Source organism: Panthera uncia, chromosome D2 (assembly GCF_023721935.1).
Source record: "Panthera uncia isolate 11264 chromosome D2, Puncia_PCG_1.0, whole genome shotgun sequence".
Lineage (NCBI taxonomy): Eukaryota > Metazoa > Chordata > Mammalia > Carnivora > Felidae > Panthera > Panthera uncia.
Window position 1 is genome coordinate 57,091,701 of NC_064818.1, and position 25,270 is coordinate 57,116,970.

General features: G+C 47.7%; 1 protein-coding gene across 5 annotated transcripts in view; it reads left to right on the forward strand.

The window, feature by feature from the left end:
• The window catches only part of HIF1AN (hypoxia inducible factor 1 subunit alpha inhibitor), a 77,050-nt gene that overhangs the window by 5,526 nt on the left and 46,254 nt on the right, over positions 1 to 25,270 (forward strand). The window contains exons 4-9 of one of the 5 annotated variants that reach the window (XM_049646490.1): positions 1,245 to 1,390; positions 2,210 to 2,316; positions 2,737 to 2,800; positions 3,034 to 3,144; positions 3,951 to 9,799; positions 10,496 to 25,262. In XM_049646490.1, coding sequence (XP_049502447.1) covers positions 1,245 to 1,390; positions 2,210 to 2,316; positions 2,737 to 2,800; positions 3,034 to 3,144; positions 3,951 to 3,995 — 473 coding nt within the window. In that variant the 3' untranslated portion in view covers positions 3,996 to 9,799; positions 10,496 to 25,262. The other 4 variants (XM_049646489.1, XM_049646491.1, XM_049646493.1 and 1 more) reach the window with 4 other exon arrangements.

Consider the following 25,270-nt stretch of genomic DNA (forward strand, 5'->3'; position numbering starts at 1 on the left):
TCAGCTCCCAAGGATTGTGCAAAGAATAAACAACAGATGAGGTCCCAGTTACAAAAGAGTAGATGGAGCGTATATACACTAAGGCAGAAGTAATTCAAGGTGGCATTTTATTTTATTTTATTATTTTTTATTTTTATTTTTTGAGAGAGAGAGAGAGAGCGCACACGCACAAGTGAGGGAGGAACAGAGAGAGAGGGAGACACAGAATCTGAAACAGGCTCCAGGCTCTGAGCTGTCAGTGCAGAGCCCGATGTGGGGCTCAAACCCAAAAAATGTGAGATAGTGACCTGAGCTGAAGTTGGACACTCAACCAACTGAGCCACCCAGTGCCAAAAGTTGGCATTTAAAATTATTAGCCTTAGGGGTGCCTGGGTGGCTCAGTCGGTTGAGCGTCCGACTTTGGCTCAGGTCATGATCTCACAGTTTGTGGGTTTGAACCCCGCAGCAGGCTCTGTGCTGACTGCTTGCTCAGAGCCTGGAGCCTGTTTCAGATTCTGTGTCTCCTCTCTGTGTCCCTCCCCTGCTCACACTTTGTCTCACTCTGTTTCTCCAAAGTAAGTATAAAAAAATAAATAAATAAAATAAAATAAAGTTATTAGCTTTATAAAAATTATACAACACTCTTCAGGAATCCGATATACTCTCCCGATTCCTTCATGAGAATTAACAGCCCCACTGTTGCTCTAAGAAGTGTTGCGTCCCGTAGATGTGTTGAAGTGGGAGCAAAGGTTGAGAATCTTTGAGCTCCAGAAGAGCTACTCCAGGCAAATACATACTCATACAACTTGGAATGACCGGTTAATCCCATCAAAGAAGTTATGTGTGTGTTGTTGATGCCAGTCATTTCGGTTGTTTCTGACTCTTAGTTTCCTACTCTTGAATTCTTACCATAGTCAAGAAAGGTACTAGTATGCACAGTATACTACTTTGCCAGACTTGTGAGTATTATCTTGATGCACTGCTGCTTCTAGTAAGGACAGAAGCATCATTTATGAAAGTTTGCTTTGCTCCAATTTATGGTGAACTCTTAGCCAGTGATGGTTTCTAAACAACTTACTACCCACTGAAAGCGCAACACTGAATTTGCTGAGAGTTGTAATTGCAGTCTCCCTGATTCTGCTTGAAATTTTGATTGGGAACCCTTAGCTGAGAGGGCAGACTGGGTTTCTCCAGCATTGGGCCTTGAGTTTCAGCCTATGCAGTAGAGCCAATGCTCTGAATAAGACCTGTCTTTCCTCCCACAGGAAATGTGACACCTGCTCACTATGATGAGCAGCAGAACTTCTTTGCCCAGATAAAAGGCTACAAGCGATGCATTTTATTCCCTCCGGATCAGTTTGAATGCCTGTACCCATATCCTGTTCATCACCCGTGTGACAGACAGAGCCAGGTGAGCTTGTGTGGTCTGAGGAGGGTATAGTACTCTTTTGGGATACAAGGTTGGCATGTTTTTCCCCTTCCCCACGGATAAACTCAGGATAATTTTACAGTATAGTTCACATCATCCAGGCCCTTGTGGTGATCCCAAATGTATATAAGGATAAACAGTCCTGTTGCAATTCCGGAGGGCAAACTCCATCACTGATGCTGTGGACTCTGGTTACCCTGTTTGAATGTGTATGTCTCCACTGGGTTTAATAATTGTTTTCTGTTGTCGTGGATGCTTGTTCTTTTTGATAAGGAGAAGGGTGAATAGAATTGAGATATATCATTTACTGTCTTTCCTGCATCTAAAAGAAGTATATGGTTGATTTTATGGCCAACCAGAGAGGTCCTCTCCTTTCTTGAGAAAACTGCCTAGCCACTTAATGTAGGAGTTTTTGCTGGCTAGAACGTGTGTGGGAGAAAGTTTCAGAAGGTCTGGTTGAAGGCTGCATCCTTAATTCCTCATATTGGCAGGCCATGAGTAGGTTTTCTGACTTGCAAGCTGTGATGATTGGCTTCTAATCTCAGGAGCACTGAGGCCCAGGATTCTTTATCACTTAATCTTTGAGCATGGCCTGTCATAACATTGTTTTTTGAGAGAGAGAGAGAGAGAATGTGTTTAATGTTTGTATGATATCTTCCGTCAGGTATGAGTTCTAAACACATCTTTTTTTCTTAAAGCCATCTTTTTTTTTTTTTTGACTACCAAACTAGTACATCATAGTTAATGATAAAGATTTGGTGATTGACTGATTTTTTTTTTTCTTTCTCTTGAACCTCTCAGGTGGACTTTGACAATCCTGACTACGAGAGGTTCCCCAATTTCCAGAACGTGGTTGGTTATGAAACAGTGGTTGGCCCTGGTGATGTTCTTTACATCCCAATGTACTGGTGAGGAGGGGGCTAGGACTGGGGGCTTCTTGGGAGCTTTCTTTCCCATTCCCTGGAAAACTGTATCTTGTCCCTTCTGAGTTGTGGCAGGATTGGTCTTCTTTGATCTACAGGAAGGTTGGCATATCCAGATGTGAGCGTACTGAACATGGAGGAAATGACAACCCTCCCTGTCTCTAGGACAAGATGACAATTCCTCAGGTCAAAAGAGATCCCAGAGGCTTGAGGCTGGAGAAACTGTTCTTGGCTCTTTTGTATTTGGAGACTGAACACCACTGCCTCTGGTCCCGGGTGTGTTTCACAGAATAAGTGTAATGATAACGTCCTTGTTATTTGCCCTAGCTGGAATTTACCACTTTTTTCCATTCCTCTCTCTAAAGAATATTGGTGGCAAACAGGAGCATGTTTATTTTCTTGCAGGTGGCATCACATAGAGTCATTACTAAATGGGGGGATTACCATCACTGTGAACTTCTGGTATAAGGTGAATATGGGTTTTTTCCCCCTAGATGGGATTGGGGTGAGGTAGGTGTAATAAATGATTTGGGGGCAGGGTGGGGAGGTTCGCTATCTCTGCAAGTGACTCCCAGGTCTTTGGGGAGATGAAGAGGGATGGGATTGAACTGGGCTTCTTAAAAGGGAAGAAGCTTCTAGAACGGTGGGTTACACTGAAGCCTGCTGCTAAAGGCATTTCCTGAGCTGCTGCTTCCTTTGCAGGGGGCCCCCACCCCTAAGAGAATTGAATATCCTCTCAAAGCCCATCAGAAAGTGGCCATAATGAGAAACATTGAGAAGATGCTTGGAGAGGCCTTGGGGAACCCACAAGAGGTATGTGGCTGCCCCAAGGTGGCACTCCTGTGGCCCAGTGGGCAGTGACCAAGAAAAGTCAGGATTGGTGTCACGTTCTCCATAGCTCCTCTGTTTCAGTGTCTGGTGTCCTTTCTCTCCATAGAGGTTATGGGTGTGTTCAGAAAATCTTTGTTTTCTGGTGAGAGCTGGGCTTGACTGGTGGATCAATTATAATCTGTTCCATGCTAGTGGTAATGTTCCCCGTGGGGCTTGTGTGCCAGCTGGGGACCCCTGAGGGGATTCTTCTGGAACGGAAAGCGAGCAGTAAAGCATCTCCTCACATTCTCCCAGCTGTGCCAAGGCTGCTCTAGGTAATGTTGAGACCTGCTTCCCACACAGGTGTGCCAGTGGCCCATTGGGTACCCAGGGGAGGTATTTGTAATGCTCTTGCCTTCTTCCTGTGGATAGCCTCAGCATGCAGAGGACCTGTGGGATTGGGAGGTGGCACCAGCCCCAATTGCAGGTGACCGTTTCAGGATACAGAGGCATTTAACCTTCTTAAATCACATTTAAGAAACATGCAGGCACTCTTGGGTGGCTCCTCTGACCTGTCAGTTTGGTGCTGCTTATAAGGTATTGTGAGAGGGAAAGTATTACAAGATGGACCCAGAGGAGGGGACCACGTCCTGGAATATTTTCCAGGAAGAGAGTAGGTTAGAGGGTTTTAAAGATTGAAAGCCTTGTCCCTGCCCTTGGCTGGACATCGAATGCCTCCAGACACACCATGTCTGGTTCCAGGGCCAGGGGACAGGCAGTTCTGACTGGCTCCTCATGTCTCTTCACAGGTGGGGCCCTTGTTGAACACAATGATCAAGGGTCGATACAACTAGCCTGCCAGGAGTCGAGGCCTCCTGCCAGGTGACTGCTAGCCCGTCCACACCGCTTCATTGATGAGGACAGGAGACTCCAGGCGCTAGTATTGCACGCTGCACTTAATGGACTGGACTCTTGCCATGGCCCTGGAGGCAGGTGTTTGGGGCAAGGCAGGGTGGTTGGCACTCCACTCCCATTTGGAGGGACTTCTTGCCCTTGCCTCTGTGCCCCAGCATCTTCCCTCTCTGCCCCCTAAGGTCCTGCATTCAGTGTGTGGAGTCCCAGCTTCTGGTTGTCATCACATCTGTGTGTGTCAGTCTGTCACCCTCAGGATGTGTGTGCGTGTGTGTGCATGCACACGCATGTATGTATCTGTTTCTTGCTTTCTCCTGGGTCAGGATGGCGCTGCTGGCTCTCAGCCCTGTCTCCTGCAACCTCAGTGCCTCAGCCTGAGAGAGAGGAGATGGTCTTGGACGCCCACCACACCTGGGCTGCAGGGCCAGAGCTCTCCTGACCATCAGGTCAGTCTGCCTCCTTCCAGTTTTCGCAGAGTCAGGCTCTAGGCTGGGTGGGAATGGCCACCGGGACTCTTCGTGGGGAAAGTGAGAGGGAGGCTTGCCTCTATGAGCCTAGGTAGGCTTCCTGTGAGAGAATTAGACAAGGTTCTGACTCGGACCTTTAAGCTCAAGCCATACATAGAAAACAGCCTTGGGATACGAGAACCAAGGATTATGTATAAGTTCCAAATTGCAGACACATACAGCTTCTCTCTTTCAGCACCAGCTCTTGGCTCCCTGTGCTGAGTACCAAGGGAGTCCTCCTGTAGTGGCTTCTCTAGGTTCTAGGGGTATAAGCCTCTGTGGATGTGTGTGTGGTGTGTGTGTGCATGCGTGTGTGTGTCCACACTGGCCTGCCTCTCTGCTTACCAGGTTTCTCCACTGCTTAACCTTGTCCAGTGGGACAGACAGTGTGAGCCCCAGGGAAGTACCGCCTGACCTAGCCTAAAGCTTTTATACTTAGTTTTAGCCATTGGACACTCTTCGGGTCTCACTGCAAACTGCCTGAGGCTGACTGGCTAGAGCGTCCAGGCCCTGTGACCCTCACTCCCCAGGCCACGTCCTCTTCTGCAGTCCTTCCTGGCTGAGTAGATGAAATGGGGTCAAGCTTAGGCAGCTAACTTGCCACTGTCATCCACCTCAGGGCAAGGACAAAAATGTAGCCTTGCCTCTTAAAGCCAGAGCCTCTGCCAGACCCCACTGTAATGTTCCACAAACACTCTTGAAAGTCAGGGCAACCGATGGAGCACAGAAGTGGAATTTTTTTTTTTTTTTCCTGTTCATTGTTACTTGTGGGAACCCGTGTCAGGGCCGCAGCTTATAGCTGGGCACTGCACCACTTGAAGGGCCATCAGTCACGTGACTCAGTGGAACTGGGACCCCTGGAATTGGGCAGTGTGGTGGCCCTGTGTCTTCTCACCTCCAGTCCCATCTCCATGCCCCTTCTTCCTGGAAGGAAAGAGGAGCTGGAGTTGGAAAACTGATTTTATCCCCCCCCCCCCCCTTTTTTTTTTTTGCCAAAGGTTTACTTTCATTGTCTGAGCTGTGGCTCTAAGTCCCGAAGCTCAGTTTACAGTTACAGCGCACTGATGGACTGAGAGGGTGTGTGTATGTGTGTGTGCATCTGTGTGTGTATTTTGGGGAGGGGCGTCTATTTGTAGTGCCCCATTCCGGGGTTCTCTGATGCAGCGTGGGTGTGCAAACACGGTACCTTCTCAAGTGTAGTTCTTTCAAATATAGCCAATGCTGGAAAATATGATTGCAGTGATCTCCATCCCTCTATCTCTTTTGGGAAAGAGGAGCGCAGCAAAGAAAATAAGGCAGACAGATGATAAACTTGACCACAGTCAAACTTTGAAAGATAGATTATTTTCATTTTCCTTAGCAGGTCTGCTGCATTCCTGGCTCAGCCCTCAAAGATGAGGGTGACGTACGGCAGGAGGCATGTGCCACTCAGCTGGTCCTTGCTGGGTGCTGTGCTGACACAGGTCTGACCTAAGGCTACCAAGGGGGAGGATCCTTTATAGGATTGGTCCTGATCCATGGATAATATAATAGTGACCCTGATAGTTAGACACCTGCCTAGTGCTCTTATCTTGTTCCTCACTATCCTGCAAGGTGGGTATTCTCACTTCACAGCTAAAGAGATGGGTTTAGAGCAGTTTCAGTGATTAATGGCAGTAAGGATTTAAACCTAGTGCTATTTGGCTGCAAACCCCCTGCTCCCTTTCCACCAAATTGTTGGTTCTCCTACCTTTCCTCCTCCTCTGCACTACAAGCCATCATCGGATCTCACCCCGCTGGGCAGTGCCCAAGAAGATGCATGAGATACAGCTCAGGGTAAAAGCTCTTCTGGGCTCCAGCTAAAGACCTCTTGGGAAAACTACTGGGAAGCCCTGTTCTGAGTGCAGAGTGCTGGGAGGAGCTGTGGGGAAATGGAGTTCTAGATCCTAGTGCATTTTTTGTGTGTCCTTGAATGGGCCCCATAATTTCTCCCAGCACACGTCTGCACCTATGAGATTGAAGGTTCAGTTCTAGATAATAACTAAGAACATTGATTCATGTTCTGCTGCTTCCCTTTCCCCCAAGGAAGAGATCTAGGCTCCTTCCCTCACTTACCTAGATTAGGGCTGTCCGGGCTCAAATTCTCCTTGCAGCTGAGGAAACTTACCTGCTCTGTTGCTTACTCCTGTGCTGGCCAGCAGTGTAGAGGCAGACACACCAAGGAAAGGTGGGCCTTTGGGCCTGAACGGAGGTCAGCCATATTGCAGGCTCCCATTTTTATACCAGCAGGTACACAGGAAACTACTGTTTTGTGAAGTCAAATATTTGTTGGGGGGTTGGAGTTCGGGGGAGGGAGGGGGGCTGTTCTGGGCATCAGTTGAGCAGATGCCCAGGATGCCTGGGGGAGACCAGCTTCCCGTACAAATCAGAGCTCTAAATTACAAGGTTTTTACCAACGCGAACAGTTGGGGGAAGTCGTCTGCTCTCATTTGCGTAATGGTTTCTGTCACTGGTGATTAGACACAGGATGAAGGAAAAGAAATTTGACAATTAGGAATGAGCGATCATTAATCTGAATCTGTTAGGAGACAGAGAGGGGAAGGATCCTTATCAGTGGGCCAGCCCAGTGTGGGGAGGCCCTCCCTCTGCCCCCACCAGAGACTCTTGGGCCACGTACCCTTTCGTTGTTCCCACGAGCCGACTGAGCTGATATTTCTTGACAGGCTAGGTGGGCCCAGTCCCCAGCCTGAGGTGGATACAGGAATGGACACATATAGGCATGAGCCATCAAAGAGAGAGAGATGGGTGTCCATTGCAAGTGATAGGGCAAAGGATAACAACAGAATAGTTGTGACATGCTGTTTGTGGGAAAATTTTTTAATTCAACACCCCAGATACCCTTCTTGTGACAAGTATTCGTTATGTTCTAACGCTACAGGGTGTGGAGAAAACCTAGTTTTTATCCTGTAGGAGCTTCTACTTAGTTGGAGAGGAAACCACATGAAACAACCAGCGGTTTTGAAGCCATGAATCGTGCACCCTGTGAGGACAAGATGAGAGATTGTTGAGAGATGAGGAAGATCAGTAGAGAGCAAACCTCTGGGCTCCCCAGGGAGTAATGTTGATTCTTCCCAGTCAGTTCAGCCGTAGTAGTTGCGTGGAGGGCACTGAGGCCCCACCCAGATATGTGAACAGGTAATGAGATCACCTCCAGTGGGCTGAGTTGTAAGGTGTGGACAGTCCCAACCTGGATCTTCCCAGGTCTCTGTGGTACCTGTGTTCATTCTTCCTCTGTCTTCAAACTTCAGGGACTGTATTAATTTGCACTAGTTGGTATTTGTTCCTCAGTTTTGTGACTTGTATGTGGTGGGTTCCTTAGATTAGAAGCTCCCTCAAAGATTGGGGAAAAGGGTGGTTCCTTGTCTCCTGTCAGAATGTGAACTTCGCAGACAGGACTGTTTCTCTTCCTTGATAAGTTCCCTACCTCTGTGGCTTCTACCCTTCCAGATCGGATGCAGAGTTTAGTAGGGCTGCAGGGAATGGCCCTCAGTGACTAGTTTTACCCAAATAGGATGGATGCCGGGGTGCACTGAGAAGTGGCTCATGGGGTTCCAGGGGCCCTGGGCTTTCAACCCTGTTCTTGTCCTTCCCTGGGACCTTCGGTGCTCGTTCTCCAGTCCCTGCTGACTTCTCTGGTGTCCTCTCAAGCTTCCTGCATTGAAGAGATGTTCCAGTTTCCCTTTTCAGGGCTCCTCCAGTTTCTCCTACTCAGCCTCCCTCTGTCCAGTCTCCACCAAGGGCCTTTTTCCTGAACGGGTGTTGCCCTCTCTTCAAAAGCTACGTCCATGGCTGCAAGTGTTGGGATAGAGTTTCTCTAGGATCCCTCTCCCTGGGATCAGCCCTGAGCATGTTTGAGTCATCTTCTCTTCTGACCTGCGGTTAGTCTGTTTGTTCTGTGCCTACTCTGCCCACGTAGCATTCCTTTGTTCATTCTGTGTAGCCTGTTTAGCTTTTCTAACTCTGGTGGCTCTTCTGCTAGTCTTCAGCCATCTGTTTAATCCTCACAGGTCTTGGGGTCCTTAGTGGAGACTGAGCACTTTTGGTGCGTTTTTAGGGGACGAGGCCTTAGACACTAGCAACCATGAGGCCTGAGGATCTATGGCCAGTGGCGCCTCCAAAGATGGGTGAGGGGAGGGTACCCAGAGTCTTGGATAACGGAGAATCATGAGGAGGGATTGGGTAGGAGAATCCCCAGGAGTGGGGCCAGGCCTGGCAAGCCAGGGTGGAAGAAGCAGAGTTTTGTGTTTCCATCCGAATGCATCTGTGTGCCTTACGGTCCAGCAAGCAGTTCAGGGATTGTGGTCATATTGTGGATGTCTCCTGGTCTGTGATATCTTTGGCTATGCTCTGAGTCACCAAGTTTGGCTGGTCTCCGCATTTCAGCGCTTGCTGGGACGGAAACAGCATGTTGAGTAGTTTTGTGTCTGGAGCGAAGGTCTTAGAGGAGACAAGCCACGGAAGCTGGGATAGCAGGTGAGGGACCAGTGGTCAGCTTACCCAGATTGTCTTTCCACTCCTCCAAGTGTTTAGGCACAAAAACTGATTAAAGAAGTGAGAAAAACTAGGCCTTGCCTTCTTCCCCACCCGAAGTCTGGGTTTTAGGTAGTATTTTGGGAAGGGGCATGTGTCCTTACCTTCCAATAGAAGCAACCTAGCATAGTGTTTTAAAGCATGGATTTTGGAGTCAGATGTGTTTGGTTCCGGTTCAGATTTCTAGCTTTGCCACTTATCAGCCAGGTTTGACCTTGTTGATTGACTTTACCTCTCTGAGCCTCAGTTTCCTCAATTACAATGATATGTGTGGGGGGCGAGGGGGAGTGTTGAAAACATCTACCTCAGGGTTGTTGGATTAACTGAAGCGATGTTTGTAAAGCTTTAGCACGTACCTGGCAAGCACTTAATAAATGGCTGTGGTGGTGGTGGTTACGTTTATTATGTGACTTATTCAGAAACTTTATTTCAGTGATTTGTGAGCAGATTTCCAGTGATTTTTTTTTTTTTTTCTCTCAAGAAAACCATAGGAAAGAACAAGGAACATGCCCTGGAGACACCCACATCGAGTCGCAGGCAGACAGAAGGGCTTTGGTACCCAAACCTGTCCTAGAAGGAGGGAAACAGGGAAATGCCTGATGCCTTCTGTCTAGACAGCCAGACTTTACCACTCTCAACACCAGCCCAAGGCCAGGGTGAGAAGTCATCAGGTATGAGCTCTCCTTACGCTATGTGAGGAGTGAGGGCATCTGAAAGAGTTTCCATCACCCCTGTAGAAGCTCTTGCCAGTTTCCTACTGTGAGACACCAAGGCAGTCAAGTCCGACCTCCTTGGTTCAGTTTTATTCCATGCTCTTCGCTGTATTTAAATTATATGTGTATTAAGATAGCTCTGGGGTAGAGGGGCTTTTAGAAGAGAATCCAGAAAAATATCAGACTAGAGTCTTAACAGCTACCATTTGTGGAGTGCCCTGGAGCATTTCTGTTCCAGACCCGGTGCTAGTTTGTGCCTGTGTGCTCTCAGTTCAGTGGGGGCACCAACCAGGCAGTTAACATTACAGATGTGCAAAGGAGAAGCTAGGTGTTCACAGCAGGCTTCCTGCAGGAAATAACATAGGCTAAGCTGATATCTAGAAGTTAACCAGAGGTTGGGGAGTAGCGAAAGGCATACCTTTCTTCTCTGGCTTCTCTCCCAGTTCCCAAACAAACCCTCTGCTCCTCCATGTTTAAGGGTTCTGTTAATAACACCTAGAAAGGAGCCAGATGATGGACCCTAAAAGAAGAAAACCCTTTGGTTAGCCACAGAAATCTTTGGAAATCATTTTGGTGGCTGGCCCAAGTTTGTCTTGGAGTACAGATGGATTGGACTTGCTTCCCTTGTAACCTTTCCACTGTCCTCTTTCTCAGAAATCTGTCTGCATTCTGGCCTCTGGAGCCACTCTGCCACCCTACTTGGAAGAGATGCTGGATACTCAGAAGTCAGCCCGAGGTATATTCTGGCTGCCTGGAATTCTCAGCTTCTTCCACACTGACATCCTCCTGATTTCTTAGGTTTTGTCTCCCACTTTGAGCCACTCCCTTCCTCCCCACTATGAGCTGAGCCTCTCTGTAGTGCCCCCTCTGTAGCCACACACAACCTCTTGCCTCTAACCTTGGTCCCCAGCCCCATGGGTGAAGAAGACCCCTCTCTAGCTTGTGCCAAGTCATTCCTGGACTATAGGCCATTCTGTAGTCGCTTTGCATTCACCTCTTCACTTCTAGATTTCTTTGGCTCCGGGCCCTGAAAGCCTTCTCTTTGGTCCTTAAGGGCAGCTCTACTCCTTAACCCAAAATGTAAGCTATATCTGGGCTAGGTTTTTATTACCTCTCCAATATAAAGTGTGTAGTGCAACATAGGGTAGTGATTGAGAATGAGGGCTCTGCATACCTGACTTTGAATCCTAGATCTGTCATTCTGTATGACCTTGGGCAAAATGACAGACTGCTTGTAACTCCTTCATATATATGGGGATAACTACTACGTTGTCAAGGCTGTATGAAATACGGTTTGTAAAGAAAGGCTTAGCAGAGTGACTATTTGATAGCAAGCGTCAGCCCTTCTGTCTTTCAAAGGCTTCACCTCTTCCTCATCTAGCTTTCCAGCAGCAGGTCCTGCTTCCAGTCTCAGGGTAAGTCTAGTTGTCAACTCATGAGCAGAGCAGAGGTATGAACTTTCCTGCTTATGTTACGAGTCCCTGCCCCTTCTCGGTGACCTGATTCACAGAACCCTATCACACCACCATCACTGGGAAATGGTCTTCCAGAATCTCTCTTCTATAATATTAAAACAATGGCAGTGACAGTAGAAAATGTCAGAACTGCTGCCAAGGGGTAAGAGGCACTGAAGGTGTGTGCAAGCTGGCGGCATCACAGGCAGGGACTTTGAGGCAAGGAGGTTGGTGCAGAGGCCACCATACTAGTTGAAAGGCAGCAGGACCATGGACTTAAGAAGGTTCCCTCTAAGTTTTCAAATAGTGAGCTTTTGACAGTGGTGTTTGAGCAACATCCTACCCACTTTATAGTCAGTTTGTGGTCCTTGATCTCACAAGGGTTTGTGTGATGTCTTAATAAGAAAAGAGGCCTTAGATGTGCCTCCCGGGTTTGAAATCCCTATTTGCTGCTTCCTGCTTCCATCCTTAGGTGAGTTGAGGGTTCTTGATCTTGGCTGCTTCACCTGTGAGGGCTGGGAAATAGCACATGGCTTGCAATATTGTTACACGAGTACGTGGGAATGTTGTAAAAATACCCAGTTCAGTGTGGGCACTTAGGAAGTGGTTTATTATGAAGACCCGAGTGTCTTTGAACGGTGTTCAGTTAGTATTTGGAGAGAAGGAAACTGCTGGCAGCAGGGCCTTTTGGATCCTACTGACTCAGGATACCACACCTGAAGCAGAATCTCACAGGAGATGGCTTGGTGGAAGAGCAAAATGGAAAAGATCATAAGGCTTTGGAAGAGCCTGAATGTCTGTGGGAGGAAGGGCTGGGGACAAAGGTGGTTTTGCCAGGACGGGGTCTTGGGGAACAGAAGCAGAGACCTAAGCTCTAGTTTACCACCTAATTCCCAGAAGGAGAGAGGAAATGGGACAGGAGAGTGTCTGTGGAGGACACTGGCTGAGTGAAAAGAAAACAAGGTTCAAGGGCAGTGAACCTACATGTAGATGTACTTATCACAGGCTGGTTGACTTTGGGGATGTTTGTGTCTATGCTTCAGTCTTCATATTTAAAATTGGCTAATACTGCTACTACCTTGCTTACAGTGTAGATGGGACAGTATACATGAAAATGCCGTCTAAACAGAGTACTGGGTGGTTGTTGGGGTGAGGGTCTAGGAGAGCGTTTCCAGAATGGGTGAGTTACAGAATTGCAACAGTTCACAGAGTAGAGCCTCCCACGTTTTCAGGAGGAAGTAGTAAAGCAGCGTTTCCCACCAGTACACTGTTCTTTCATCCTGCCAATGTTTGACTAGGAAGGATTTTGATTAAAGAAGAAAAAGCAGTGTGGTGAGAAAGGGCAGTTTTGGAGTTGGCATGGACTCGGTTTGAATCTTGGTTTTACCATTCCCAGCATTGAGATGGTCAGATAACTTACCATCTCTGAGTTTTGGTTTCTTAACAGGCCTCTTCATGTGGCTGTTGGGAATGAATGAGCTGCCTCACCGCCTAGTGCCTATCTAGTAAGTGCCCGGTAAATGTTTGTTCCCTTTCTTTCACTTCTTTTCCCCTTAGACAAGAAAGCGTCAGTTTACCCAGCATAAAAGTGTCTCAGTTATCCATACCTTAATAGGAACAAGTAATATCAGATTTCTAGGGTGAGATCAGTTGCCCTTTAAGGCAAGAAAAAGGCAAGGGAAGAATTGTGGAGAAGGGGGCACAATCCCACAGTGTTGAGGGTGCAGTACGGGGACTCTCATTATTGAGTTGGTACAGGGGTGGATGAACAAAGGGTGACGTTGAGAGGTGAGAATTTCAAGAAAGAAGGTGGGTGCTGGGGCACTTGGTTGGCTCAGTCGGTTAAGTGTCTGACTTCGGCTCAGGTCATGATCTTGCAGTTTGTGAGTTCAATCCCCGCATCAGGCTCTGTGCTGATAGCTGGGAGCCTGAAGCCTTCTTCGGATTCTGTGTCTCCCTCTCTTTCTGCCCCTCCCTGCTCACACTCTGTTTCTCTCTCCCTCAAAATAAATATTAAAACATATTAAAAAAAAAAAAAAAAGGTGGGTGCTGACTGCTAGAGGGAAAGCCATTTGAGCAGAGGCTGTATGGAGTGGAGGACAGAGTGAACTAAGGGTGAGAAGACCAGAGTTCTGCCAGAAGAACCTTAGGAATAGTGACTAAAAGTCAAAGTTATGAAGATGTCTTGCCTTCATCCAGCTATCATTTCAATACCTGTAAGAGTTGTGGTCCTCTCAGAAAGGAAGAATATAAAAAGAAAGCAGTTATCCTCAAGATGGAAAGACATGTTGTTGTTTTTTAAGTAATCTTTATGACCAACGTGGGGCTTGAACTCACAACCCTGAGATCAAGAGTCACATGCTCTACTGAGTGAACCAGCCAGCTGCCTCAAGATGGAAAGACTTCTAGATGTTTTTAGAGCCAAGGATATGCATTACCCCAACCAGGGTATATGGTAGCCCAGTTGGGGTTCTGGTCTTCTGTGAGAAAATGCAGTTAGGTACTGAAGAGCATAGAACTCAGGGATGATTTGAGTGGCCACCTCTTTAAATAATGGAGGTCCTTTGGTAGGGCTTTCCAGAGGCTACAAGTAGGACTTTCTGGGTCCCATCTTACAATTCAGTCACTGGTCCAACCAGAGTTTCTGGTTTACACCTTCAGCCATCTGAGAAGGTGACCTCAAAACTATATGGGGCAGCATCAGTTGCCTCTTTGATAGGTAGGCACGCATCTTTTAGCACTGGAGGACTTAGAATGAAGGCTAGTAGTGTTTAATTAAGAACATCAAAGCCACAGCATTACTACATTTGCTTTTAAGGAATCTATACTTTTTTTTTTCATTTTTAAGTTTATTTATTTTGAGAGAGAGCAGGCCAGCAGGGGAGGGGCAAAGAGAGTGGGAGAGAAAGAATCACAAGCAGGCTCCGAGCATTTGGCACAGAGCCTGTTGCAGGGCTCCATCTCACAATCGCAAGATTGTGACCTGAGCCGAAATCCATAGACGCTAAACGACTGAGGTACAGAGGTGCCCCTGTGCCATTTGTATTAAAGAGCGTTGAGTAATTTATTTAGGCTTGAATCTTATGTTGAAATCTTGCTAAGTTTCTATATAGTTTTGGAACATTTTAAATGATTTAAGATTTGCTATATTTATAAACTTAATTTATTGGAGACATAATAAGTGCTTGGGAAGGTTTATTTCAGTCAGATAAATGAAGCACTTGAGGAAATCAAATACATTAACCTTCCATTCAACCAAACTCCTTTGTTTCATAAGCAAAACTAAGGTTTATGTAACTCTGAAAGTTGAATATACCTTTTAAAACTAATATCTTAAAACTAATATTCTCTACACAAAAGTCACCCATATGGATATCAGAAAACTCAGGGAATGTAGTATTATCACAAAGCCAAGTCTTTAGCCTCTCCAAGTACCAGGTAACTGGCAGCAGTTAATTTGGCCAACATGGGTCAAATCAGAAATACAGACATGTTTTCTTAAAGTTTTTTTAATTAGCATTTAAAATCAATTTCCATCTAAAAAGCCAGATTTTGGCCTGTCTGGAAAATCAAAAGATCTGACAATAAAATTTATAGGACAATTGGCTGGAGCCGAGTAGCTGCCACTCTTTTGGGGGTGTTTCTTCCAGTTTGCTATAGTCACTGTGTCTCTGGTTTGTCTGGTTTATCCCTGGTTTGTCTCATTTCTGTGACCTGTCTGGCCCCATAGATTTTTAAGCATGTGACCCCTGAACTAGAGGTTCTGAGGTTTCCAACATCTGGTTCATAGCCTTGGGTAAGGGCTCAGGAAAAGTGCAGGCCCCAACCTCCTCTCTGTTCTTGTCTGCACTCCAGCTAGGCTGTCTTCCCACCTGGATTGGTCCCAGGACGGGATTCAGCCCCTCTAGGAAATATGTGAGAAATTTCCAGGCTCAGACTTCCCTGTTTTGCTGCTCTTTTCTATGACCAGACCAGTTCCAGGCCTTTTCTTGCCCAGACATTTTGCCTAGGCACTTAAATCATGTCTCAGTTCTTGTGAATTTCCTGATCACCTTTATAATTTGACCACAGCCTCACTTTGGTTTGGTGTGTGAGGGTTCCTCACCCCCCCCCCCCGCCCCCGCCCGGGTTCTCTGCTTTAGATTATACCTGCTCTCTCTAGCCTGAGGTATGGAAGATTACTGACAGTTCAGGAGACATGAGAGGTGAGTTTTGGATTTTCAAGAGAAAGAGGCAGAGGCCAACCATAGTTTAGGGAGGCAACTAGTAGCTTTTTAGAGGAGGGAGGCTACTGCATATATGTGAAGGCAGAAGAGAAGACAGGAGAGAACTTAGGTGTGAGGATAGGGTCTCAGAAGGCACAGGGTGATAAGATAGGAAATGGCAATAGTTGCTTAAACTCAGGGAGATCCTGAAGCTCAGAAATATCTGCAGAGACAAGAGATACAGGAGGGAGCACCACTGGGGGCCTGTAATCTCCTAATGTTACAATTAAATAAATAGCACTATCTACTTTGGAAAGAGGGCATAGTCATGATATTGGGGTCACAGCCTGGGGCAAGAGAAATTTCCACCAGTGCAGCTGATAGCCTCTCACAGTATCTGTAGACATAGCAGAAACATCTGAACCAAATGGTCATGTTGCTTGGTGAAGAGCCAGACCCAGTGAGGGCTGATTAATGTATCCATGTCCTCCTAGGCCAGAGGGAAGTCTCCAGCAGCATGCTGTAGGGATCAGTCTGGGCCTGTGTCCTGTCTGACATTTTTATTGACAACTGACCAAGGCAGCAGGTTCATCAAGTTTGCAGGTGATAGAGCTGGGAGGGGGCAGCTAATACTTTGCATGAGAGAGTCAGGATTCAAAATGATTTCAACAGGCTGGAACACTGGGCTGGAACCAACAAGATTAAATTTAACAGGGATAAATGTAGAGTCCTGCACTTAGGTTAAAACAAAATCAATGACATAAGTACTGGGCGGGGGGCGGGCCCAGCTTGACAGCAGTTCATGAAGAAAGACCTGGTGGGGGGGGGGGGGGTTAGTTGACTGCAAACTCAATAGGAGTCAACCATGTGATGTGACTGCTAAAACCTCTAATACAGTCACGAATTGCATTAACCAAAAAGCAGCCAGATCAAGGGAGGCCATCACTCCACTGCTTTCTCAGATTGTCAGGCCACCTCTGGAATACTGGGTCCTCTTTTCTAAAGGAGGTCAGTGACAAATGAGAATATTTTGACAAGCAGCCAGCATGGCAGTGGGCCTGACTACCGCCAGAAACTTTCTAGAAACTCGGGTGCTGAGCTTCTGGGATGAAGAGCAGGGGTGTATAATCAGAACCCAAACAAAGATACAAAGTGTATCTCGAGCACTTCTCTGGAGGTTGGGAAAAAATCTGGGAGTCTGCTTTCCTCCCATCTTGTGGGTACCCACAGACATTGGCCTGTGAGTCTCATCCCAGGCCTTTCTTAGTCGGAGGACTAAGGGTTACTTCCGATGGGGTCTAGAATGGGGATCAGCATGGGAGTAAGTAGGAAATGGGGTAGTGAAGTGGGAAGGAAGCTGCACATTTGCATCTCCAGCACCACCTTTCATCGTTCTCCCCCGGGATGTGCAGTCCCCATTTTGGTCACAACGTGGCGCCCTCGCTCCACATGGATCCTGAGCCAATGGCGAGAGCGGAGTGGGTGGCCTGGCTGCAACTGCACCTGCACTTTCCGCACTCCCCACTATGGGGAGCCCACGGGGGGCACTCAGCTTAGTCGTGTTTGACTTGGGACTTCTGTGTGGCCAAGAAGACGACTGAGGTGAGGAAAAGCTTGCCCGGGCACAAACGTGTGGGATCCAGATGTGGCTCCTATTACGGCCACATACTCCAACCTGAGCTACTCCGCACATGACCTCTTGTCTGCCCTGGCACGGAGCACAAGCTGCAGAGGGCTGCTTCTATGGCAGGAGGGTTCCTGGGACACCAAGGACTCCATCACAGTGGGATCCGGGGTGAACCCAAATCCCCCATAGTGACTGGCTGTGTTACTGTCACCAACTTACCTAAGCTTTATATGTCTTGGGTTCCTTAACTGAAGTAGAATAACAATGCCAAGTTCATGGAGTTGTTAAGATTGAATGAGGCATCTAGGGCAATGATTCTGAACCGGTGTAGGAATCATGAGACAAGATTGTAAATGTGATTTCTGACCCCACCACCAGTCATTTAGTAGTTCTGGATGGAGCCCAGGAACCTGTTTTTCTAGCCAGTTCCCCAGGTGATTCTGATGTTCATGGTTCTCTGACCACATTTTGAGAAATTGACCTAGGACATGGAAGGTGACCTAGTTAATATGCATTAGTTCTTGGAGCCTGTAGGAGGGACAGTGGGGATCGTCGGGCTGGGCTCGCAAGAGTACACAGGCTTGCTCTCCAGATAACTGTAGCCTTGATGGAGAAGGAAGATGGGTCTGGAGATGGGGATATGATATTAAAGCTCAAAATGGATGTTTGAGAACTGAGAAGATTGGGTATACTGAGGGCTATAGAGGAATTGGAGTGTTAGCACTAGGGCTGGGGGCCACTTGATGGGGTGTTGGTGTATTGGAGCACTGGGTGTAATGTGTTGAAGGGAATGGGGTTAGAGCGTACTGGGAGGGGAAGAAGCTGAGAGGTTGAGGTGGAGTACATTGACGTTTTCTTGGAGGACTGGAGATTGAGGTTTGTTCTGTCATGATGGGGCCAAGAAGACATAATGATGGAGACTGCGATGCTCAGTGAAGCCCCGTGGGGGCAGCCATGCTTTGTGATTTGTGATGAGGCATTGAGCTCAGCCTTCTAACTTTTTTTTTTTTTTTTTTTTTGAGTAAGAGGGAGGAGGATGCTCCTTAAGAGCTTCTGGGGGAACTTTCTTGCCCCCAGAGGGCATAAGGGTGTGTGTGTGTGTGTGTGTGTGTGTGTGTGTGCGCGCGCGCGTGCGTGTAGGAGAAGGTTAGCTTATGCAATGAGATTTTCAAAAGTTCCTTTCTGGATTTCATGACTGACTTGAAAGGAGTCAGTCCCCAGGACACACTCATCTCCTCTGCCTACACACACAATAACATTTGACCTGTGTAATTTCTCTTGGGGCTCAACTCCCCAAAAGGGGGCACTCTTGTCAGCAGCTCGCAAGCATGTGGATGTCTGCCAACTGAAAACACCTTCCGGAAACTCTGAAGACCTTCCCAGAGGAACATTCTAGAAAGAATCCTCAAATTCAAATCCTTGAACACTGGAGCTGGAAGAGAACTTAAATACCATCTGATGCAGTCTCCCTCAGCTTGGTCCTGAGGGATAGACACCTGTTGCGGACACTCTGCTTTCTAAGTTTCTGGGGACCCCAGAAGCTGATGTGGGAGACGAGACTCACAGTGAAAAAGGAGACTCAGTAGAGTAGGGTTGTGGGTTCTGCCAGTAAACACCTAGGTCAGAGGGGGATGAACACCTACAAAAGAAGGTTCCCTAGAGCGGGGTGGCTAGGCTGCACTTTAAAATGGGTAGGATTTATTTTTATTTTTCTTCTATAATTTTATGAAAAAAAAAATACTGGATTAGAGGGTGGGACATGTTCTGCCACAGAGGAGCAAAGCTACAGAGGCCTGGATCCATCTAAGGTTTGGGGGACAATAAAGAGGCCACTTGGTTAGAGGTTACTGATCACTGCTGGGCAGAGTGAGAGAAGGGCAGGAAGGTCTGGGTGCAGCAGGAGGTATGAGGCTGGAGGCCAGAGGAAAGGAACTGGATTGGGCTCATTGTAGGGACACTGAGGATCGAGTCTAAAGAAGCAAATGAGAGTGCCCAAGGAGATGGAGAGAAGAGGGCTACAGGGACAGGTGTGAACATGCCAAAGAAGCACTTCCCAGGGCATCAAAAATTTAACCAAGAGAGTAGAGGTAGACATGGGGTGATCACAGGCTTGAACTCTGAAGAGTTTGGAATAGGAGGTGGGGGTAAGGAAGGTCATTAGAGTCGGTGATTAAGAAGTCAGCAGAATGGTAGGGGCTAAAGTGAGTTGGTGGAGAAGAGATACGGGCAGCAAGGTAGACTATATAGGCTATCCTTTGAAAATTACATGCAGGACTGGAGGCAGTCCATTATTTTGAAAAGCTACAGTGAAGCTTTGTTAGAGGTAGAGAAACAGATTTGTGGACAGAGGAGAAGAAGCCATTGGAGAGGAAGAGACTGATGTCACTAGAAAGACGACACCGGGAAGAACCAGTTATAGAAGGGAAAGGAAGGACATGGAAACAGCCTAAAAGGTCAAAGCCTCAGATGTGAAGAAAGGGGTGAGGTGAGGAACTCCAGTTGGACCCAGGCTTTGATCTAAAAATAGTCATGATTGAGGTCAGCTTATTCAAGTAAAGGTGCCTGGGGTGGGGCTGGGCTGGAGGAACATAGAAGAAGGCAATGGTGGAATCAAAGTAGTCTAATGTCTAACATATTGCCCAGTGGTGCCAGGACACAGTGGAGCTGGGCTGGGGTTGGTCTTGGGCAGGGTCTGAAGCTGTGCCTTTGGGAGCAGGATGGAGCAAGCCAGTCACAGTGTAACCATATTACAACTGTGTCAGGAGCCTAGAGGCCAGGACACCATGAGGGCAGTGAGGGACCTTGCTAGGGGAACAGAGGGACAGCTGTCAGATCCTGACCTACGGGGGCTTGATGGAACAGCGGCAGCCATACAATGTGGGGGTCAAGGGCCTGGATTCAAATGTGAGGAGTTACTGTTACTCCTTTTAAGTATCTGAGATGGATTCTGAGTGGAGAGAAAAATGTAAGGAGATGCATAAAGGGAGCATTGCTTTGTACTAAACACTGTTCTATATAAATGAATTTAATTCTCACAAGCACCCCCCCCCCCCCATGAATTAGGTGCTATTATTATTACCATTTCACAAATGAAGTTCAGAGAGGGAAAGTAGCTTGGCCAAGGTCACATAGCCGGTTGGTAGCAGAATTAGTATTTGAAAGATTTTTTTCTGACTCGAGTGTCTATTTTCTGCTATGCCTTTTTATTAGCTGCTTACCAGGTAGGTGACCTTGGATAAGTTAACTTGATTTCTCTCCTCACTTTCCTCATAGAGAGTGCTGCTTACTTAAGGGGATGCCATTAATTAGTATTATTTTATTGTTGTCTTTGTCCCTTACTGCTTCTCAACAGAAACTGAAGACTTTGAGGAAAGTGAAGGAAGGTCCTGGGGCACAGGTCATTTAGAGAGGGTCAGGTAGTGGGGGAAAGGTAAAAGAATAGGATCCAGCCAGTGGTTCTCAACCAGGGACATTTTTGTTACCAGAGTGGCCTGGAGGAGCTATTGGGTTTTGGCGTTTTGGTAGGCAGGACCCAGGAGTGTTAACAGTGGGCAGTCACACCCCACTTGAGAACATTCAGGAGAAACCCATCTGGGAAGGATGCTTTGAGGTTTAACTCCGAAGAGCAGCAGTGCTACTCGGAGATTGGAGCAGCTTGAGCAAGTGCTGGACGTTTGGAATGAACTTAGAGATATGTAGGGGCCTGGGAAGGACCAGACCCTGGTGGAAGCAAGGCTCCCTAGAGGGGAAGGTGGAGAGTCTGCAAAGGTAGGCTGGGGCCAACCCCCTTAAGGCCAGGCTAAGAGGTCTGGACACAGAGCCGGAGAGGTAGAGAGCTGTGGGGTTCTGGGTGAGGGGCAGGTTATATTTAGGAAGATACTCGTGCAGCCAGGGAAGAGGTTAGGGAGGGTCTGGAGACTCGTTAGGGGATTGAGGCCAAACACTGGCAAGAAACAGCCATGAGCTGGACAGAGTTTGGGGTTGGAGTAAGTGGAAACACTAAGGAAACTCCCAGCATGAAGATGCATGAATGGAGAGTGGCTGGGGCTGGATCTGGCAGGCACTGATCTGGGAGGGAATTCTGGGAGAGGTGGGCTGGTTTGGGACCCACGTCTGGTGTTTGGGACATGGTGATTATGGTGGATTTAAGGTGATGATAGGGAGGAGAGAGATGTGAGGAGCCAGAGACACTGTTCGAAGTCAGGACTGAAGTACAGATTTGGGAGTCAGTAATCCACATCTATTGAGGGCCGTTCCTGTGGGGTGGCTGGTTGAATTTGAAGTCCTATTTGCGGATACATTGGTCATGGGAGAGGATGTGAAGTGCTACAATCTTCAGATAGCCTGGCCTTCTCTGCACATAAGGGAGGAAGAACTGCTGGGAGAGAGGCCAGGATACTAGGAGGCCAAGAGCTTCCTGGAGGCCTCACTAGTGCCAGGCTCCACAGAGAAAAGGCCCAGGGTCTGACTGCTTTCAGAGCAAGTGACTTCAAGACAGCAGCAGGGTGGAGGGCAGAGTCAGGCAGTGGAGCCACTGAGGAAAGGGGGTGGTAGGTGAAGGTGGCTGGTGAGTTGGAGGTTTTGGAGTTCAAGATGAGAGGGGCAGAACTGGGGTTCTGAAGGCAGGTTAAGAGGGTGTATTTGAGAGAGGCAGTGGTGAGGCTGATGGAGGGGGGGAAACCAGAAAGGAGGTTCCTCTATGATCTAAGGGGTTCCCAAGTAACTATCCTCAACTTAGGTACAAAGTAATGGATTTTTCCAGACTCAATCCTCTGGCCTTTCTCTGCACACTCCCCAACCCCCCAGTTTAGGCTATTTCCTCTGTTCTTCCTCAAGAAACACAGAAAAGAACAGGGAGCCCATGTCCCGTAACTATTCTGATTCATCTGGCTTTCCTACCCAGCCCTCCAGGCTCAGTGATTTCCTGCGCCTTCAGTCTTCCCTTCCCCAGGATACAGTTTGCTCCCATTAGGTGACCTGACCATAGAGTTTTTTCCTATTTGGAAAAACCCAACGTGTGTGGGCTTTTCAGGAAGCTTGTAGACCACCCTGCACTCTGCTCCCCCTTCCTCCATAATCTTCTGCTACTCCCATTCAGGCCAGACTTGCTCTTTATTGACTGGTCAAGTTGATCACCTGTCCTCCTGGGAAGTGGTGCCCTGATCCCTCCCTCATCAGCTCTCTGGTGTCTGAGTCCGTCACCAGAGTTAGAAATCAGCACAAAATGTTGAAAACTCTCTTCTCTAGGACTCCTCCTCCAATTGGGCTCATTCAATTCTTATTGGTCTTTTCCTCTGTTGATTCTGCAGGTGGGGTTCCACTTAGGTAACTTTGCAGCATGTGCTCTGGTATCTTACTGTTTTGGAACCATTTTGCTTCTGTTGCATTGTGATATTCTAGAATGGAGCTAGAGATCACCTAGTACAGAAGTTTTAAAGAATATATTTTTTAAAGCTTATTTATTTATATTGACAGAGCAAATGGGGGAGAGGCAGAGAGAGAGGGAGAGAGAGAATTCCAATCAGGCTTCACACTGTCAGTGCAGAGCCCAACACAGGGCTCGAACTCACGGACTGTGAGATCATGACCTGAGTCGAAACCAAGTCAGACACTCAACCGACTGAGCCACCCAGGCGCCCCTCAAAGAATATTTTAAACTTTAGATTCTTCAATTCTGAAAAAACATACACACAGCTAAAAGTAGAAGTGGCTTTTATCAGCAAACTTGCTCACCCTTGCCCCAACCTTTGCCCACAGCAGCTTTGGATGCTCCTGAGAACCCCTAGAGTCCCACAGAACACATTTTGAAAGTCTGATGCCTTAATTTATAGGTGAAAAAACGGCCCAAAGAGATGAAGGGACTTGCCCAAGGTCACACAACAAGAACAAAAACTCAGGATTTTCTCAGATCCCTCCCAGTTCTAGCATTCTAGGACTTGTTAACTTCTAGCTGAGCTGTCTCTCTGGTGTTCTTTTATGTTCTGTGTTGATCATTCATTTACTTAGCAGATGTTTATTGAGCACCAACTATGCACTGAGTACACAGGCCCTCTGGACTATTAGGTACCAGTCCTGGTAGTGAATGGAAGCAAAAGCAGTCACTGTCTGCCCTCATAGGGCTTTCAGTCTAGTGCCAGAGGTAGAAAAACTACATCTGTGGCAAGTACCACGAAGAAGATCAACGGTGTGAAAACGAGGACTTGTAAGTGGTTATCAGTCCATTTGAGCTGCTCAAACAAATATACCATAGACTGGGTGGCTTATAAGCAATAGAAATTTATTTCTCTCGGTTCCAGAGGCTGGGAAATCTAAGATCAAGGTACTAGCAGACTTGATGTGTAGTGAGGACGCAATTCCTGGATCATGGGATGACCATTCTCACTGTGTCCTCACTTGGTGAAAGGAGAGAGGAGCTCTCGAGTCCCTTTTATAGGGACACTAATCCCATTCATGAGGGCTCTACCTTCATGACCTAATCACTTCTCAAAGGCCCCACCTCCAAATACTATGACATTGGGGATTAGGTTTCAACATATGAATTTGGGGGGGACACAGACATTCAGTCTGTAGTAGCATGTGAGATTTAACCTAGTTAGAAAGTAACCTGGAGGCCAGAGCTAAAAGTAAACTGGGAGAATAGAGAACCGAAGTGTTCCAGGTGGAGGGAGCAGCATATGCAAAGCCCTGTGGCCGGAGGGAGCGATGTTGGTGGGGGAACAAGCGAGGCTAGAGTGTAGTGTGGGAGGCGGGAATGTGGGCAGACAGGCGGCTGGCTCCGTATACCAGATGAGGCTACAAGGGCTGTTAAAGAGTGCTGGGGCTTTATTCGAGGATTAGATTGTTTCGAAAAGATGTCTCCAGTTGTAAAAGGTAACTGAATGCCCTGTCCCCAACCCTGTCTCAACTGACTTCCTTTCATTCCACCTCCTGTCTGCTTTTCTGACTTCAGTCACAGGCTGCTTGGGGTGTTCTCAGCAGGTCTAGTTTCCACTTTTTGTGGCATATGCATTTCAGCTGTAAGGTGTACATGTGCATTTGGTGTGTGAGTGTGTTGCTACTGTATCATTTATTCATTCAATAAATATTAAGTTATTAAGTGCTGCTATGAGGCAGGTACTGTTCACTTGTCACTATGGGCAACCAACATGATGAGTGATAGTGTGTCTTTGTGTGTGATGTTGGTGCATTGTGTCATTACGCATGAGGGCTGTGTGTAAATGTGTTGGCCGTATGCTCAAAATGACGGCCACCGTGGGTAACCATGTAAGGCCCCTCTAGGTGTCATTATGTGTGCCTATCATTTTGGGTGTTTTGTCTAACTTGATGTAATAACAGCAGGTGTGGCTGACGTTGTGGGTGGTTCTGTGTGTTGCTGTATGATGTGAATGTAGGACTGTGATGTGTCTGTGTGTCTGGGAGTGCAGCTTGGAAGACCTTGTCTCCTGCAGTAAATCTAGCGGAGAACAAGCTTCCTGAGACTGTTGGAGGCGCTCTCCACAGCCTCTGGGATGATTGGCGCAGGGAGTGGAGCCTCCCCCGCTGGCTGGAGCTGGAGGCAGAGGGGAGAGGAGGGCGCCTGGGCAGGCCTGGCTGGCCAGACAGGGCCAGATTAATAAAGCAGGACCTGGGAGAGGGCAGGCCAGGGCGGGTGGTTTTGGCAGGAGGCGGCTGAGATGAAAGTGGTCCGACTGGCGGGCAGGCAGGTGGCCTCTCCCCTGCCCTGTCAGCACTTTTTAATGTCCCCTCAGTTAGAACGTGTGGGAGGAGTGGGGTGAGGGAAGCTGGAGCTCACCTTTCCCAGGCCCTGGAGGAGGGGCTGGGGCAGCCAGGAGGTGGGGTGGGAGGAATGCGGTTCTAGGTGTAGCTGAGAGCAAGAGTCCCATGCCTCCTCTGTCCCCTCAGTGTGCCTGACCTCCAACTATCCAGGGAGGCAGGACTAGGAAGCAAATAGAGAAGCAGAAAACAGAGGGGGAATGAAAGGGGTGACTGAGACTGCGCCCGCACGTAGGTGACTGTACTGTCAGAGTAAGCATGCGAACCTGCCTAAACAGATGAGAGGAAGGCTGAGGTCATGAGAGTATGTGAGCAGGACTCTGTGTGTGTGTGTGTGTGTGTGTGTGTGTGTGTGTGTGTGTGTGTGTGT